Source organism: Mustela putorius, unplaced genomic scaffold, assembly GCF_011764305.1.
Source record: "Mustela putorius furo isolate JIRA1106 unplaced genomic scaffold, ASM1176430v1.1 tig00003927_pilon_pilon_pilon, whole genome shotgun sequence".
NCBI lineage: Eukaryota > Metazoa > Chordata > Mammalia > Carnivora > Mustelidae > Mustela > Mustela putorius.
Window position 1 is genome coordinate 1,870,529 of NW_025422072.1, and position 18,941 is coordinate 1,889,469.

The window sequence follows — 18,941 nt, forward strand, 5'->3', positions numbered from 1 at the left end:
GACTGTTTCCATTGTTCAGCAGTACTCAAGTTCAGGATGACCAACAAGATCACAGACCTCCTAGAACCAACAGTCTCAGTCGTTGAAGAGGGAAGAAAGAAAGGAAGGAAAGGAGACAGAAATGAAGAAAGAGGAAGGGGGGAAGGAGAGAAGGGAGAATGGAAGAGAGGAAAGAAGGGAAAGAAAGAGCAAGAAAGAATTGTGAAGGAAGGATTTCTCCTTTTGAGAACAAAATTAGTTGCAGGACCCTGCACACAGTTTACCAACATTGTCAGTGGAAGCACTCATGTGAGAAATAATTATTTGAGTGACTTGGACTTGACTCTATGTCAAATCCAAGCGCAGACAGGAAATCTAAGTGGAATTACCTTGCCATTGTCTTCTCTGTAACCTTGAGCTGATCTGGAAAGGCTTGAATTTAAGTGTCTGAGCTCACAAGATAAACTTCTTATCACATTGCTAGAGAAAAAGTGCTTGTGAAAAGCCCTAAAAAGGCTTATTTTTAAATTGTTAGAATAAGAATATGATCAGGAAAGCCACAGAATAGGGATCACCGGGTGGAGGAGACAGTTTAATTTAACAGTTGACGGAGGGTAGGACAGTATCAGCCTCTCTTCTTCCATTCTTTTCACCAAAGGGAAGGATCTTGAAATGTAAAAAGGGAACAGAAACTTGCCATTAATGAGAAGCTGGCAAGCAAGCTCATGGCTAATGAAGCTCTGTATTTTTGCTCAGTGAATACCAGAATAAGTCTGATTTCCAAAAATACCCTCCTTGGAAGACTAATTCTGAATACTATTGAAAAGGTTCTGAGGCAATTTCTCTAAAAAACGCTGGATTACTAAAGAGCTCTCTCTTCATGGTGGTCCATTCTTAGAGCTGGTGTATATAAAAGGGAGCTAGAGTGTGCAACATCTCCCAGAACAAATTTTGCCATCAGCATCTTTTCCCAGAGCTAATGTGTTGGTAGAGGAAATAAAAGAAATACGTTTATAATTGTAGATCCATTACTTATAATATCTGAAAAACTATGAAGAGAGAGAGATGCCAGGAAGTTATGAGAACCAAGAAGTTTTCTATATTCCAAAAATCATGGAGAAGATAAATTATTTCTGCAGCAAATAAATGTGGCATATCAATATGGAGCAAAACCCTGGTATACCAACACTCAGCAATATTCTAGAGTGGATTATTCAATTGATTGTTTTAATAAAACATAAAAGGACGGTAAGCATTATGAGTCACTAAAATTTTCTCAGAGTCATTTCAAATGGACCCCATTTTCTTTGGGTTAGGCTTGCCAGAATGGTAAATCAAGGGAAATGATTTCATTGAAGGTCTTGAAAAAAGTCTTTAGATTTTCTTACAGAGAGAATAAAGATGCACCAATTATTAGCCAATGTACGGTCTCATTCAAAGAGGGACTGATACACAGATTAACCCACATAAGGTCTCTGAAGGGGTATCATCTGGACCTGGAATTATGTCAGTTCTTTACTACATTCTAACCAAAGATATTTTTGAAAACAGAAAGCAGATGATCAAGCTTACTAAAGACTCGACAGAGAGGGAGACTTAATGCATTGGGTAATAGGATCAGAATTTAAAATTACGTTAGGTTGACCTAACAGACCCAATCTCCAATGTAAGTCCCTGTATTTGGACTTTCCTTTGGGGAACTCTAAACTTTCCCCTTCTATGGAATGCAGTTTGATGGGACTTTCAGTTGAGGTGTCTTGCCTCAGCTGTCCTGGGACCCAGAACCTCATTAAAGGCATGCTGCCCTGGTGGAACTATTAATTGCGGCCACTTTTGAGGCCTTTGGAGTCCTGGTTCTTATCAGAGCCTAATTTGGTCTTTTGGTCTATTCTGTGAGCCACCTCTATATCCTCTGAGAATATTCATTTCTGCTGAAGTGTGCAAGTTTTGATCCTAACTATTCTGGAATGGCGAGCTTTAACTCTTAGAGTCCTGCCATTTCCGGCATTGCCGCTCTTGGGAAGAAACTCAGACAACGCATGAAGACCTGTGTTCCTGTGTTCCTGTTGCGCTCACTAGCTGTGTGACTCTGAGGAAGTTACTTAGCTGCTCAGAACTTCAGTTTCTACTGTATAAAATGGGGATACTACCACAGTCTAGATTTACAGGACTTCTGTGAAGATTAAGTGAGATGGTATAAGTAAAGCAGGGTGTTGTCTGCCATGGAGCTGTAACTCAACACATATAAGATCTTCCTAAAATTCCCACAAATATTCTCTTTCGACTTATAAGAAAATTTTGACTTTTGAAGGTCTTAGAGACCTCCTATAATTTATTTTTATATTGATATTCATACTTATATTTATATTTATATGTATGTTCTCAATTTTTTAATCATCTAGCAAATACTTTTAACAGAATTCTTGAATCTTTGGATTTAAATCAGCAAATATTCCTGCCTGCCTACTATTATGTAAGTCATTGTACAAACCACTGGGCTAAATGCTAGGAACATAAAACAAGTCACATTTATACACAAAAAGTGCAAGTGTGTGTATGCGCGTGTACATACTCATATACACTGTGCATTCACATATAGACAGGACACATAAGGTTTGAGTATAATGTGAAGGGACCGATTTTCATCTGGGTCCACTCAGTCTTAGCATGCCATGAAAAAATATTACAAATACATAACTTTACAGTATCCTGTTATCATTCTCCCACATCTGCATTTCAAATAAAACACAGGGTAGTATTGGAGACAAAAATGGTAGCCAGATTTATTCCTTATGAGATGAATAATAGATAGAGATAGTTTTTATTTAACAGAGTAACAGGTGTTAGGGCAGTTGTTGGCTTTGGAACTTTATAACTCACTTTGTAAAATCCCATGACATCAAAGTTCGGCCCTGCAAGCTAGCGCCTTATTGAGCTGTACTGGTTTTCATCCTGGGACTGGTGCGGGTGAGTCCAAGTGAGAAGGATTAGGTTTTGCAGTAGCGAGCCAGGACGTAAACACCCATGAGGTGAGAGCTGTCCCTCAAGGGGACACTGAAGGGTGTTGATGACACTGCTCCTTCGTGTAGCATATCTCAGAACTACTACCTTCACCCACCACCCCTTACACCCAAACCAATTAGGAGGTAGAGAAGAAGAGTTGGAGGGATTAGTACAAGTGACTCAAGAGATATAAAAATGTGTTCCTTTTTCTATCTTAAAGATGTTCTTCCTTTAAAAAAATTGAATTGCTCAGGCCAAGCAATTAACTCAATTTCTGGTAAAGACTTCCTTTCTGATTTTTCCTAAAAATTAACACGCCGTTTCTTATATAGCAACAGATTACCTTGAGCAAGACACCGATGTCCCCCAAGAGAGGAAGTGCGATCTGTGTTTAAGAAGAAAAAATCCAAATACATGTATTTATACACATAAATGCACATAATAGAATATAAACATACAATCTAATGTCACTGTTTTTCCTCAAAGTATCATGCTAGTTCAGATTTGTCCTGAGGCTTCTAAGAGCCTCACTGTCAGAATGGCCGGCTTTATGTTCCATCCAGATCACAAAGTAGGCATATGACACTGACAGGACTCCTAACTTTATTTGAGAAGTATTCACTATTCCTCTACAATGAACATGTAAAGACATCCATATTGTGGTTTGGAGTCTGTATCTCTATTTTATGCTTTCATGACATGGTAGCTTTTCTAACAACCCTCAAATATTCTTGGCTTTAAATAATACACGAAAGTGAGTCATTTAATAAAAGGATGTCAAGCAAATTATCAGGCCAAAGAAAAGTCTAGAATGAGTCTGCCTTAATGTTCTTTCTCATTGAAGTTCAAAAGGGCCAACAGGCGACTTCCGTGATTCGCAAGAGAGGCGCTGAGGGAACGCAGGCGGTGTTTGAGACTCGTGTCTTAAAATGTCCTTTCGGAGAGACACTGGAAACCCAAGTAACACTTTATAAGAATCCTAGATGATGCACACACATGATTCACTTGGCAGTGAAGTTAAACTCAGGCCAAAATATGCCTTGCACGTAGCATATAAAGGCACATAAGGCCCAACCAGCGTGGGAGGGAGAAGGATTTGTGAGACGTAAGAAGTGAGAGGCCAGATTTGGATTTTATCATACAAAACTCTTAATACAATGTCATGTACCATATGGCCTCTCAAATTATAACTGCCGATTCTGAGGCTATTTACAGGGATTTCGCTGTCGCTCAAAGCCAGGTTCATCCTGAAATAAAACTCTGGAACACACATTTAGTGCCTAAACCCATTTTTTAAGAGCCCACTCATGCCGGTTTTTGTAATTTAATCATCTCAGCGTTTTAAAGCTGCAGAATCAATGGATATGTATCATATTGTAGGTAACTTACCTGCAAACTTTCATTTAGAAAAGTGAAATTCTTTTAGTCAGTAGCATTAGAAAGAACAGAAATTGTGCCTATATATTTTAACTCAGTATTCCACAGGATTGAGACATTATGTGCCATGGCTCAGCCTGGGGCAAAATTGTACAGTTGAATTATACCCTTAGGAAATAAGTATTCATCACACACACAAAATAATGCTGATGCAGCTTGAAATTTTTTCCCCTCTACAAAATAATGGGGATAAACAAAATCACCAAGCAGTCACTGAACATTCTAATTAGTTTGGACAGTAAAAGTTGCTTGGCAGGCTATTTGGCTTCTGGGTGCATTCAAGATACATAAATCAGGCATAGTCTGTTGACTTACTGGGTCACCTGGGGGGCCTGGCAGACCTGGCTTTCCATCCCTTCCCGGAGCTCCCTGAAAACAGAATCATCATGTTCAAATCTTTTCACAGTGTGTCCACAGGTGTAGACTAAAATGGGGCGGTGGGGACGAGGAGGTAAAGACAGTCCTTACATCATTCCCTGGGGTCCCTGGAGTTCCTGGCAATCCAGGGAGACCGCGAGGACCCTGGAAGAGGGGGAAAACAGTTGCTTCCAGGGACAGTTTTTTCAGTAATTTTCCCCAAGTAAGCAAGCTGGATTCGTGGTGCCAAATAACATGGTCAAGCAGCTTACCTGGATACCTGGCTCTCCAGCTGGTCCTTGGGAGCCCTGAGTAGCATGAGACCACAATAGTCAGAATTCTTCTAAGAATGTCACAAATTATCCAAGTGGGATAAAGAGCTATGTATTGTAATTTACTTATGGAACAATAGGGCTTGGCAACCTTGCACCCCCTGAAAACTCTCTGTGAAGTCAGCCAAGACTTTTGGCAGCTCAACAGTTAAGTAGATGCCTGTTGCTGGAAACACCAGAAAGATTTTGCTCAGATGCCCAGGCTATCTCTCTCGGTACCATCATCTGTCCCTGTATCTTCACGACCACACCGTGCACCCAAATTCTATGTGCTCAGAAACTGGCTGCTGATAGGGTGACCGGCTCAGGACTTGCTTTCCTTTCGGCTTTCTACCTCGAGTGACTTCCCCGTTTGAAGAAATTGCCAGAACCAGTGTTCTGATTCTGCCTTCAGGAGGAGGCAGTAAGGTATCGATTATCGTTCTTTTCTACTTTAGCAAATTGGAGTTTGGGGCCAGCAACACGAGGCTGGGAAATGATCAGTGAATCTAACGCTGAAGGCTTCCTCCCTGCCACGTAAGCACAGACCCTGGAAGGAGGAGCTGACAACCTCGGGACGTACACGGCTGGGTTCTCAGCAGCAGACTTCAGCAACTGCTCATCCACATTTCCTGTCTTATTTTTTAAAATAAAGAATCATATCACTCTTACTGTCAAAGCTACTTTTTGTACATTTTTTAAAAATTTATAATGTGTCCTTAGTTATGAATAGTTTAAAATTTTTTGCTTCAACCTCCTTCACTCCTTTAATCACTCCCTGATCTGTTTAGTTACTGTGTTCAATCTCCCATCTCCAGTGGTCTCTTACATTCTTGCTCCAGAGAATCAGTCACATACAATGTAACCATTCACTATGCCTTCTTTGAGCTCTCAGGATAACTTTATTAAAAGGCTGATTTCCCAAAGTAATGCAGTTAGAATTAGTGTTTGTTTCCAACTTTCTTGTTCCAGAATCTTGATGTTTTTATCATAGTAAATAGAAAGTTCTCCTATTACTATTTAGTCAACAAGTGTGCATACAGAGCCCATTGTTACCAGGCACTGTCCTCGTAGCTAAAACACATTACAAAACTGCCCATGCTCTGTCTTCCCTCTTATAAATGACTTTTAGTCTCTTTTCCTGAAGATATTACTTAAAGATTTTTGACATCATCTCATTTAGATATGCCCCATTCCCTTATAATATCAACTTTCAATTTTATTCTCACTAAAAACAAATAGTAAAATATAAAACCTAATCTTAGGCACTCGGATCATCTTACAAACACTCATTTGTACTTTTTAATACATAGAACAGAGGAATAACGGGTTAAATACTTGCTTCTAACCCCAATGCCATTGTGAGACCAACATCTGTCGGTCAGGAAACAGTCAGCACTGCCCCTGTACTCAGTGATGTAACCTCAATGCTTATCACTTGTCTTCCTCTGGCTCGTGCTTATTTTAGTTTCCTCCTCTGATCATTTCATTCCTTTCTCCTGATTCAGGTTTGTCACTGGATTTTATTTGATTATCAGAATTGACATGATTTCAAAAACTTGATGGCATTTCACTTACTGTTCGGCCAGGAACCCCCACCCCCGGGGGGCCTCTGTCACCTGGGGAACCGTGGACGCCTGGCAGTCCTCGCTCGCCCTGTACAACAGAGGCTTCTGTTAGTGTGAGGCTCGGAGGACATGAGATTCCAGGCTGGATTTTCTTATTAAGTCTTTGGAAATTATCTATGATATTTTCATACCTTTGGCCCACGAGGACCAGGGGTTCCAGGATTTCCATCTAAACCCTAAAAGAAAAAAAAAAAAAGGGAGGTAAAAATACATTTCTTTTTTCTAAAAAGTTTAAAAGCATCTTAGAAGCTATAACTCAAAAATGTTTCATTTTGCTTCATCCTTCTTGAATAAATGCTATTCTGTAAAAGAATAAGAAAGAGAGAATACATATTTCGCTAGGTTATAGATTTTGTATAGTTACTTTAAAATATAAGATACTTTCATTTTTAGGGGAGGGGGGGATGGGCGAAATAGGTGAAGAGGATAAGAGTGGGCTTATCCCGATGAGCACTGAGTGATATATGGAATGGTTGAACCGCTGTCTTGTACACTTGAAACTAATGTAACACTGCAGGTACTGGAATGAAAATAAAACCTTAGTAATAAAAAAGATATTTTAATCTTTAAAATGAGGCATCTGAGAATGAGAACTATTTATTATCAACAATTCATATGAAACGTCAAGGAGGATGAGAAAAAAGATTATGTGAAATGGCATATTGGTAGCTTAGATTTCCCAGCTCTCCAGTTCTTCTATGGCCTGGAAATCGCCTGGGCATCAAGGACATTTTCTGCAAATGACCGTGCATGGCTTTCCCTGCAGAGCCTCCGGAAAGAAAATTTCAGGCTGTTCTGTTTTAAAATAGTGTCCTAGGAAGCCTTATGATTTAAACTATGTATCTTACTAGCTCCTGGGATCCCTCAAGGATTCATGCAGAAGATTCAGGGGGGTCTATGAATCTTTCAAAACTGCATGTAAAATGGGTATGTGCATTTTATTTTCAGAAGAAACCCCTTCAGCTGCACCAAATTTTCAGAGGTTAGAGTTCTGACCTAAAGAACAAGACCGATATTTCCTTTTCTGCAGTCCTCAACTTATTCCTTTCCTTGTGATCTGAAACTGGGAACACCCACGTGGTAATTAATGAACTTGCAAGGGAGAAAAGGGCTGGTACTTACCGGTTCCCCCGGCAGGCTTTTCCCTGGAGGACCAGCCTCACCTTTTGGACCTGGAAGCCCAGGAGGGCCTATAATGCCACCTGCATCTCCCTGAGGAAAACAAGGTAAGATTCTTCATTGCTCAGGTTTGTGGTGGGAGGTGTGGGGGCAGTAGTTTCCATTTCTAGTGCTTTGATTTGTCATCATGGTCAAACTTCATTTTCTCATTCATTCACTCATTCAGCAATATGTACTGAGGGCCTCATTCACGCCAGGCACTGAAGTCATCTTAAATGCATTTATATTCTATGGCAAGTTATGTGACAATAAGCTTAGCAGTATCATGCCATATGCATGTATATAAACATATGCATAAAAGTGGCCTCTATTCAGAAGTTCTTTAGATGATCTTTATGTTTTCTTTAAGTTATTTCCAAGTAAAGGTTCAACATTGACCTACTATTTCCATGTATAGACAATAAGAAATGGGTCCTGAAAGACCCATTAGATCTACTCTAGAGTTGGCTGCTGAGCTTGAAACAGACTTTCTGAGTCCTGAGGTCTTCATCTCTAAGTCTGTTCATTTCGTCACATTGTGTTTCTGTGTCAGAATGAGAGCTGTCATAAAGCACAACTCCAGGGGGCATCATTCATGCCTTCATTTCTATGTCTGTCTAGCCCCTGCACAGTCCTGGCAGCCTTGTCTTATCCCTTCACTTTTCGAAAGCCCTCATGACCCTCTGTCTCTTCCTCCTACCAAGCTGCTTAATTTACAAAATAGGTAAAAGGGAAGTTATACCTTTTCTCCTTTAATGCCTTGCTTTCCCGGGATACCATGTTCTCCTGGCAATCCCTAGAAATTTCAGAATTAATGGGAAAGAACAATTAGAATATCTCTTATTGTAAGAACAATTCTATCGGTGAGTCTTTGTCCGGAGAACAGAACGGTAACACACAAACTATGAGGGGATGGGCTGATTTGGGCGTGTTAAAGAGGAAAACGCATTAGTGAACATATGTGGCTTGTTTCAAGTGAAGTGACCTGGATGTAATGGAGAAGAAACCAAATAAGGGAGAACTGAGCCAAATGCCCCATCCATTATCACTGCCAAGGAAAGGTGGAAGGATGGTGGTTGGTAGCATCACATCATGATTTAGAAGGACGATGGGATAAATAAGAAAACACATTTTTACTGCGGCAACAGTGGCTCTTTCCCTTTTGATTTTCTTCTCTTCCTCAGCTCCAGCCACTATCACCTAATCGCACTTCTTGGACAATTATGTCTCCACCTGTGCCACCAGCGCTTTCTCCCTTTTCATAACATCTCTCCATTAGGTACACCTCTGCCTGCTCATTAAATGGCTTGGGGGAGCAACAAAAAGCTTTGCTTACAAACTGAGTGTTCAAAGGGCCAAGGAGAACAAATGCACTGAAAAGGAGACCTCTGGAGACTCAGTCAGGAAGCATGGAGGTCATGGAGCTATTCCCAAGATGATGAGAAAAGGAGTGATTCTAATAGTTGCATAGAAAGTGCTGGAACTGTGATCAGAGATCAGTTTCCAAGAAGTTATGGCCAAGCATTTCTCTTTATTTGCTCAAGTGAGGATGATGGTGAGTCTTAAATCCCAAATTGTCAGAAGGCCAGGCTAGGGAGGTTCTCAAAGGAACAAAAGGCTTAGCTGGGGGAATGGATAGAAAAATATATTTGAAGGACATGAGAGAGAGAAAGTGAGAGCCAGACAGAGACAGAATAATGAGACCACTAGAATTAGCTTATAATGCAACCTGAGGACTCTTCTCCAATGGCATTAGAGAAATCTTTTTAGCCAAAAGACTTGCTCTTTTTAGAGGCTCTTGTAAGAAATCAACAACAGAAGCTTAAGAAGTGTTTTTTTTTTGGATGGCCATGCATAATGAAAATGCCTGTTTTCTGTCTTAGTTTTCCTTATTTCTTTTGATGTTTCCAGTCTCTGTTACCAGTGGTATCACACTGACAAGCCTGTGCAAAATAATAACTTAATTTGACTTCCAAAGACTGATTTATTAGGCTAATGATATTCAAAAGGACCTCATATGAATATAGGAAGGTACTAGCCTTTCTAATAACCTCTGATATCAGGTGTGATTGGTTTTGAGAGTAGAGATGACCCATGTCTTTGGAAAAGGTACTATAACTCAGTCACATGAAAAGATGTGGACATTCTTTAAGACATAAATTTAATTCCCACATATCAAAGACACCTGTATTTGCTATACATACAATATCTCCTGGTGGTCCTCTGGGTCCCATAGAGCCTGCAGGTCCTTGTGGACCCTAAAAGAGAAGGTGATACGTCTTTCAACTCTGTTAAAAAATAGATTGTAGCCGAATATATGTAAAACATGGTGTGACCTTATCTGCAGAAAGACAGGCTTTCTATCATCCTACCCTTTCTGAATAATTCTGAAATGTGCTTTGGGCTTATAAAGGTAGTTTGATCATGTTGTCCTTTACATGGGTTTTTCCCCCGCAGCAAGCAAGACCGGCATAACCTGCCTTACCCATCGGCAGGAAGGCATCACATTAGTCTTTCTTACATCTCCTGACGGCTGGTTCTTCATGGGACACTCCTACAGAATCTCACACTGGGGACCTCAAGCATCTGCCTTAGTCTGGCTAAGAGATTGACTTCTGACTCCCATTCACTTTAAGAATATAGTTCAAGGTCATAGGTTTTGCTCACGTTCTTTACTCCAAAGCTTTTAGGGATGCTATTGTGGATATGCTTTGAAAAAGAGTTTAAAAACCCTACTGCGAACCCAAAGTCACAATACTCTGCATGTAATAAATGCAGCCAATAGGGGGAAGTCGTCATGGAAACATGATAATGTTCCTGCGAACATTTTTGAAGAAAACGAGTAGCAGAGCAGAGCCCTTTGTTTTACACAGAAATGGCTATGACTCCAAAATTATTTCTTCTTTTGTCTTATTTACTTCTCATATACCTTTAGTCCTGGGCTTCCTATTAAACCAGGGGGACCAGGATCTCCAGGTTCGCCCTGAACACATGGGTGGGAAGGAAAGTGAAATGGTTACTTTAATCTTCATTATCTTCTTGGGTTGGAGATGCAGTGAAAAAGGTCAGGAGATTACCTTTAGTCCCTGTGACCCCATTAGCCCAGGTTCTCCCTGTAAAACAAACAAACAAACAAACAAACAAAAAAAACACCATTTATGTAACGTTTAAACTTAGAAGGGGATGAGTATCTCTAATACTTGAATTCACCTGCATTTCTACTAAGTAACATAATCTAGGGGAATTATGGATGACATGATGAAATCAAGGAGAGGTCATTCTAAAACACGATTTAAAATATTTATTGCTGGGATGCCTGGGCTCAGTGTGTTAAGCCTCTGCCTTTGGCTCAGGTCATGATCTCAGGGTCCTGGGATTGAATCCCACACTGGGCTCTCTGCTCAATAGGGAGCTTGCTTCTCCCTCTCTCTCTGCCTGCCTCTCTGCCTACTTGTGATCTTTCTCTCTCTGTCAAAGAAAAAAATAAAATCTTTAAAAAATATTTATTGCTAAGATGTGAACAATAGCTCCTTATTTTTTTTCTTTCATTTAAATTCAAGTTAGTTAACATATAGTGTAATGTTGGTTTCAGGATTTCCTTTTAAAACAGTTTTTCCCCCCAGTATCACTTTGACTCTATAATCACCATAGTTCATTAGCAATCACTGCATTCTCCACTTAGATGAGATTTTCATGACTTGCCACCAGCTAATCTTCTATCTCAGAGGATTAAAACCTCAGATGAAGGGGGAAAAGAAAGATTGAAATTTAAGTTGATATTATGATGATTCTATCATTGGGTATAGGTAATTAATGAAAAAAAAAAAACCCAGAAAAAAATTAAGGTTACACAAAAGAGGACAATTTTGGCTACTATGAGTTTGCTTTTCATATTTCCATGACTTATTATTGAACCTTTTGATAAAATCATCGTATTTGATAAATTAAATCTGTATCATTAACAAATTTTTGAAAAAACTGTATCTTGCATTTTTATTTTGTATTTTAGATATCATAAGTGTACATCTTTCAAAATATTTACATCCAATCACAGATAGTAATGGTTAAAGAAAATATATTCAATACTTAAGCCAAATGGCAAAGCCGTCATCATATGATGAAACTTACCATGGTTTAAAATTTCTCATTTATTAAAATAAGTCAAAATTCACAGAGGAAAAAGTAAAGTGCTCAGAGAGCTTATTTTATCAAACCTATTAGACTCCAAAGTAAACATTTGAGAAATCAGTGAGATAGAAATCAATGGAGTAGAAAACCCGAGATAGCAATAAAACATCTACTTACTCTATCTCCCTTTTCACCTTTAGTAAGAGGTTCTCCCTAGGAAAATGGGCAAAAAAACAGAGTCAATTACGAACATTTTGAGAAAGAACCTCTCCAAAACGGGATATAGATAAATCCTGCAGGCCAAAATCAGACCTCTGTCACAAAGCAGCCTCTAAAATGACTCAGAATGTCACACAGTCGGCTTGTGCAGTTTAAAGGAAGCATCTGAGAATTAATTAAAAAACTCTTTCATATCCCCTAGTGAACAATACGATAATCATGTTAATACTATTTCGAGAATCCTGAGTGGAGCAAATTGGAATGCTGCCCAAGGCCAAGGCTTTCTCTTGCATGGTTCACGGAGATAATCTCTCCCTCTCTCTCTCTCTCTCTCTCTCTCACACACACAAACACACACATACACACACGCTTCTCTTCTTGAAGTTACATGGGCACGATTTCATTTACTCTTCACAACAATGCTGTGAAGAAGATATGGTCCCATTTTCAGCATGAGGAAAGAGATTCGAAAAGTTCTGAGTAACTGAGTTATTTCCCCTAAAATAGCACTCACACACTTTATGTCTCCTTGTTTATCTTGCCTATAAACTCTGTGAATGTAGGGATGTAATTCATCTTGACTATCACAGCATTTCTGGTGTACTCTGTCGGTGCCCAGTAAAAGTTTATTAAATTAGAGAATTTCAATTATGCAGATATAACAATAATAGCTGATACACATTAAATCCTCTAGTGCTAATCTAATCATAGTTCTACTTAATTCTTATATGTCACTGAGTACATATGACTAGACACCCATTTCCGGATGAGGAAACTGAGGCACAGAGAAGTTAAATGATTCCTCCAGGTCATATAGCCAGTGGGAGGTCATTCAGGGTTTAAACCTAGATATCCTGACTTCAGTCTAGGGCTTTGGTTGTGCAGTCTAATTTGATATGTAATTTGACTTACTTTTGGTTTGAATTGAGTGAATTGACAATAAGATGGAAACCATTTATTTAAATTTATTTTTTTCTTTTGCATAGGAAGTCAAGAGAAAGTATGAGAACCAGATGGTAGATAATACTCTTCTTAAAGGTCCCCTTAGGGACTGTAAGTCCCCTAAACAAATTGCTAATGGGAGGTAAATGGTTAGGGAGTGAATCCCTGTGGTTTTCACTTCCCGTCGGTGTGCTAGGGATTCAGGGCTCAACTCTCTTCTCCCATATTTCCCCGCGCCCTTGCTGTTTTCTGGGACTGTCTGGCTAGTTTTGGCAATGACACGTGAGCAGAAGTGACACGTATTCCTTGCAGGCTGAGTCAAGGAGAAGCCCGTTCATGATTCTCCAATCCCACTTTCCCTGCATGGTGATGGAGAGGGTTTATGTATTCCAGAAGCTTAGTTACCTAGTGGTAATCAGCCTGGTACCTGAGTGCAGTGGATGTCAGTATCCACTCCTGACCCAACCACGCTGGGCACGCAGCATGAGCAAGAGAAAGCCTTTCTTGCATTAAGCCACAGAAAATTCAGGGTTAATTTGTTACCTAGCACAACTTAGCCTCCTCTAGATAGGTCCCGTATCTAGCCAATGTGATTAAATCTCTTTTGTTGGTTAATTGCTAAACATTAGATCAGGGCTTTATTTATAATCTTGTTGTTCAGCCTTAATTCAAAAAATTCTACTTGATTTTGAAGAGAAGATATGATGTTATTTAGATATGAGCAATGGGCCACATTGCTTATATAACTTTATTTTTGTTTGTGTTGCACTGCTTATATTGTATGATTACATATATATTATATAAGCACGATATTATATCATGGTTTTTTAGAGCCACTGCGAAGCCACATAGTTAAAGTAAAAACAAAACAAAACAAAACAACAACAATAACAAAAAAACAAACCAAACCAGGATCCTTGTTGTCTCAAGACTTGGTATTTAGTCCTTGCTCCAATGACTACTCTCTGGTCACCTCTCTTTCTCTATCTGTAAACTCATCCATAACTCTAAGCTCTAATATGTGACACACGTAGTCATATCTACATGTCCAGCTGTGGAGGAGAAACTGCCATTCAGTATAAGTAGTTCAGAATTCAAATTGGATAAAAACCATTCCTCTTTTTGGGCCTTCTGGATATTTTGCCATGTCACGTCCAGATTCTGTTATGGAATGGAAAGGTTGAGACCACAAAGCACCAAGCTTCTCTGTATAATAATGTAAAAAAAAAAAGATGTTTCTCTTATGTGGGGGGCAGAGAGGAAGGCAGGCGGAGATGCACAGTAGTTCCCCCCTTTTCTGTGACCGCACTTTCCATGATTTGTTACCAACAGTCAGCAGCAGTCTGAAAGCAGATGACCCTCCTTCCGACACATCATCAGATCAGTCGTCGTCGGACGCTACGTCACCAGGCCTACGTCGTTCACCTCCCTTCGTCCCAACACGCAGGCCTTTGATCATCCCACGTCCTCACGAGAGGAAGCGTGAGTACAGGACAAGATATTCTGAGACAGATCATACTCATATAAAGGTTTTTTTTACAGTAGATTATTATAATTTTATTATTATTGTTGATAATCTCATACTGTGCCTAGTGTATATAATAAACTTCCTCATAGGTCTGTATGCATATGAGAAAACCTAGTATATAATATACACTTGACCCTTGAACAACACAGGTTGGAACTGCATGGGTCACTTACATGTGGATTTTTTACAGTACAGTACGGTAAAATGGTGTTTTTCTTAATGATTTTATTAGTAACATTTCTTTTCTCTGGCTTACTTTATTGTAAGAATCCAATTTATAGGGGCGCCTGGGTGGCTCAGTGGGTTAAGCTGCTGCCTTCGGCTCGGGTCATGATCCCAGGGTCCTGGGATCGAGTCCCACATCGGGCTCTCTGCTCAGCAGGGAGCCTGCTTCCTTTTCTCTCTCTCTCTCTGCCTGCCTCTCTGCCTGCTTGTGATCTCTCTCTGTCAAATAAATAAATAAAATCTTTAAAAAAAATCCAATATATAATACATATAACATACAAAATATGTGTTAATCAACTGTGGGTTATCGGTGAGGCTTCTGGTCAACAGTAGGCTATCAGTAATTAAGTCTGGGGGAGTCAAAAGCTTTATGTGGATTTTTGACCACACTGGGAGTTGATGCCCTAACTCTCACGTTGTTCAGGGTCATCTGTACAGGGTTTGGTACTGTTGGCAGTTTCAGGCATCCACTGGAGGTCTTTGAATTTATCCCCCTTGTACAAGGTGGGACTATTGAATAAGGGACATGGAATCATTAACGGATTAAGAGGGACTTGGCAAGCAGAAAAGGTAAAAGGAAAAGTAGTTTGCTTCTCCTGTGTAAGGCAGGTGGGGCTAAAGATAAGGTCAGGGAGGTAGGTGAGATGCCCCAGACACCTGCAGTGGGAGAGAAAGCCAGAGTGATTTCCTAGGAGCTGTGAGATCCTCCAGCCCCTGATTCTCAGAGCATGATCCCTGGACCAACAGCAGGAGCATCACCTGGGAAACGGTGAGAAGTGCGGCCTCTCAGCTCCACCCCAGCCCTATCCAATGAGACCCTGCATTTCAAAAGAGCCTCAGGTGAGTCAAGTGCACGTTCTGCATTTGGGAAACACTGCTCTTAAACCACTGGAAGTTCCCCTTTTCTGCTCTTCCTGTCTTTCCGGTAGTAGGATTTATGACAGTGCGCAGTCTGGGTCTGCCCTGTGTCCCATGTAGTTTAAGAGGTTGAGAGCCAGGGGTGCCTGAGTGGCTCAGTGGGTTAAAGCCTCTGCCTTCGGTTCAGGTCATGATCCCAGAGTCCTGGGATGGAGCCCCATGTTGGGCTCTCTGCTTTGTGGGGAGCCTGCTTCCTCCTCTCTCTCTGCCTGCCTCTCTGCCTGCTTGTGATCTCTGTTTGTCAAATAAATAAATAAAATCTTAAAAAAAAAAAAAGAGGTGAGAGCCAATGTTCAAGCTTGGAGGGGAGACAGTGTAGACCTAGAGAAGCAGCCAGGCGACGGTAAGAGTTGCCAACAAATGAGGCGCATCAGGAGTAATTAGGCAGGTGGAAGGGGCAGCAACCACCGGGCTGGATTTGTGGAATGGGAATTTCTCAGGCGTCCTTGGAAATATGAAGTCCTGAAGCCCCGTTAAAGACGGTCTGTGCTGCAGGTGGAAACCCAAGCTTGGACTAGACACTAAAGGTGAGTGAGCGTGAAAGCAAGACAACTTGGGGAACTCGGGTGACAGCCCTGAGTCTGCCTCTGACTGCAAAATTACTCTCCTTGCCCAAAAAGCCTAATTTTTAAAGCAGAAGCACAGGGAGATATTGGCTTTGTAATACCAAATGCTGCTTCTACTGCTCCCGTTTGGCACACAGGCATTTTCGCGACTCTGCATTCACTACCCTGCTAACAGGCATTTTCGCGACTCTGCATTCACTACCTGCTAACACAATGTCCTTTGTTCCCCTGGCAAGCAAAAAGGGAAAAGTGATTTTTAAAAAGTATTACACTTTTGAATAAAGAGAAAAAATTAAGTCTAATTCTGGATGATTCTTACGGGCTGCTGTAGGTTGTTTTTGTTTTTTAGCAGGACTAAATAAAGTTATTTTTAACTAGGATTCACGTGATCTCTTTAGGTGGTCTAATTTGAGTATAAATGATTTAGGTTTTCTCCTACCACAAGAACTATGTCTTGAAAGAAAGTGGCCTCAGTAATATTAAAAAGTGGCTTGAGAAGCTACTTTGATCTCATAAAAACCAAGGAAGGAAAAAAATTCAGAAAATATACTGAAAGCAGATACACCTTTCTAATTTTTTGGATATATTAGCCACAGTCTTTGATATATTGACTTTATTATTTATTATGGCCACAATGTTTAGTTATAGCAAGATGGTTTCATAGTTTTTAAACCCTGTATACGAGAATCCCCACCTAAGTGGGATTCCTAGCTCTAACTGGCTGTGTCACCTACAGCAACTTAGTTAACCTCTCTGGTTAATTGGCTGTGTGGCCTAGAGCAACTTAGTTAACCTCTTCGAGCCTCAGTTGCCTCCTGTGAAGAATAGGAGTGATCACAGCCTACCTATCTCATTTTTAAAAAAACAGACTAAGTGACTTCATGCCTTGCATAAAGAACTTGCTCAAATATCTGATCTGAGGTTGTTTGCCAAGGAAGGGGCTGGCAAACAAGGCTCATGGAATTAGAACTGATTTGGAAAAATACTTCTAATTCTATTTTTTTAAAAAAATATTCTTCCTTTATCCTAAAAGCTTTCATACTTACCGATTCTCCTTTTTGACCTTTAGGGCCAATGGACCCTGGGAATCCTGGTTGTCCAGTTTCACCCTTTTGAGAAAAAGCAGAAGAGAGATTTTGCACGAGGTCAGATGAGTACTGGTGTGACTGTCCACTTCAGAGCCATGGCTTGCGCTCCTGCCCATGGTGGAATTTATCTACTATCGTCCAAGAGACAATGTAAAACTAGTTAGACTGTTAGCATAACAATGTATTTGTCAGCACTCTGCGATGCCTTCAGCTCTCTCAGAAATCCATTATATGGGTCATGATATTTAAAATTAAGGTGAGAGCAAAATTATTTTTCAAGAAAAGATGTCCAGAGAAGAAAAAACTACAACTGTGTCTTGTTTTACAAAAGACCTTAAAGACCCGAGATTGTTTAACCAGCTGAGCCACCCAGGCGCTCACCCTCCTCTTTTCTTAAAGACTTGAGATTGTGGAACTGTCACCATAATCCAGACGCCTGTGATCTCAGACACGTCTTTCTTTTTTTAGGTGGGGGGAGGTTAAGGAGGGGGGGAGCCATAGGAAGAAAAGTGAGTCTCTCAGCTGTTGCCAGCATTTATGGGATCACTTAAATGACTGGCTGTGGACAAAGAAGGCATTGATGTGCTAACAGCAGCTTAGGAATGGCTAAGACATTCTGGTCAGAGATCTTGAAGAGGGGTTTGTATGTGACATATAAAAAGTGTTTTCAGAAAATACAATTTAGAAATAATACTACAGAAAGGAAGTAGATCACTAAATCAGACTTTGGAGGAGTCCCAGCATTGTGCTTTCTTTTAGCATCTACCAAGATCCTTGAATACTTGACGGTGAAAGTAAACACCGCCACTAGAAGTTAGGTATGTGGGGTTTATTCCAACCTCAAAAAGCATTTTTGCAAAATGATGTTCACCACTGCATTTCTGGGCATATACCTTTCTCATACAATAGCTTATATATTTTTTACTTTGGAAAAAAAAAAAAAACTACAGAAAACATAAAGCAGAATATGGCAAACCTCTGTGTACCAGGCACCCAAAATGAAAAAAATACATTTACAAAGTAGATATTTCCTGTGTTTTCCCCCTTTATTTCTGTCCCAGAGGGAGCCACTCTCTTAAATGTAGTATTTATATATTCAGTCTGTATTTTTTCACTTTTACTGCATATAGGTAATCAACAATACATTATTAGGAATATTTTAAACAAATTCCATAAATAGCTTTATTTTATATATTCTATTCTATAACTTGCTTTTATCCACTCAAGATTGTTTTTAATATTCCTTGTATTGATACAAAGAGATCTATCTACTCTTTGTAACCACTGGATAGCACCCTATAATGTTCACATATTAGGGTTTATCCAAGCCCTGTTGATGGGCATTTGGGTTGTCTCTAGCTTTTCTTTATTATAAACAAGGCTGCGGAGCATATCTACGTTTCTGTCCCCTTCTATGGATGTGTTTATCTGTTTATTTTGAAGCCTCGAAAAAC

The 18,941-nt window shown here is 40.0% G+C and overlaps 1 protein-coding gene across 1 annotated transcript in view; it reads right to left on the reverse strand.

Moving 5' to 3' along the window:
• Positions 1 to 18,941, reverse strand: part of COL19A1 (collagen type XIX alpha 1 chain) — a 327,913-nt gene that overhangs the window by 58,890 nt on the left and 250,082 nt on the right. The window contains exons 19-31 of the mRNA XM_045069374.1: positions 17,446 to 17,508; positions 12,179 to 12,214; positions 10,951 to 10,986; positions 10,803 to 10,856; positions 10,078 to 10,131; positions 8,616 to 8,669; positions 7,838 to 7,927; positions 6,847 to 6,891; positions 6,666 to 6,743; positions 5,049 to 5,084; positions 4,888 to 4,941; positions 4,735 to 4,788; positions 3,326 to 3,367 (exon numbers count right to left, since the gene is read on the reverse strand). Coding sequence (XP_044925309.1) covers positions 3,326 to 3,367; positions 4,735 to 4,788; positions 4,888 to 4,941; positions 5,049 to 5,084; positions 6,666 to 6,743; positions 6,847 to 6,891; positions 7,838 to 7,927; positions 8,616 to 8,669; positions 10,078 to 10,131; positions 10,803 to 10,856; positions 10,951 to 10,986; positions 12,179 to 12,214; positions 17,446 to 17,508 — 696 coding nt within the window. The remainder of the gene's footprint in view (positions 1 to 3,325; positions 3,368 to 4,734; positions 4,789 to 4,887; positions 4,942 to 5,048; positions 5,085 to 6,665; positions 6,744 to 6,846; positions 6,892 to 7,837; positions 7,928 to 8,615; positions 8,670 to 10,077; positions 10,132 to 10,802; positions 10,857 to 10,950; positions 10,987 to 12,178; positions 12,215 to 17,445; positions 17,509 to 18,941) is intronic.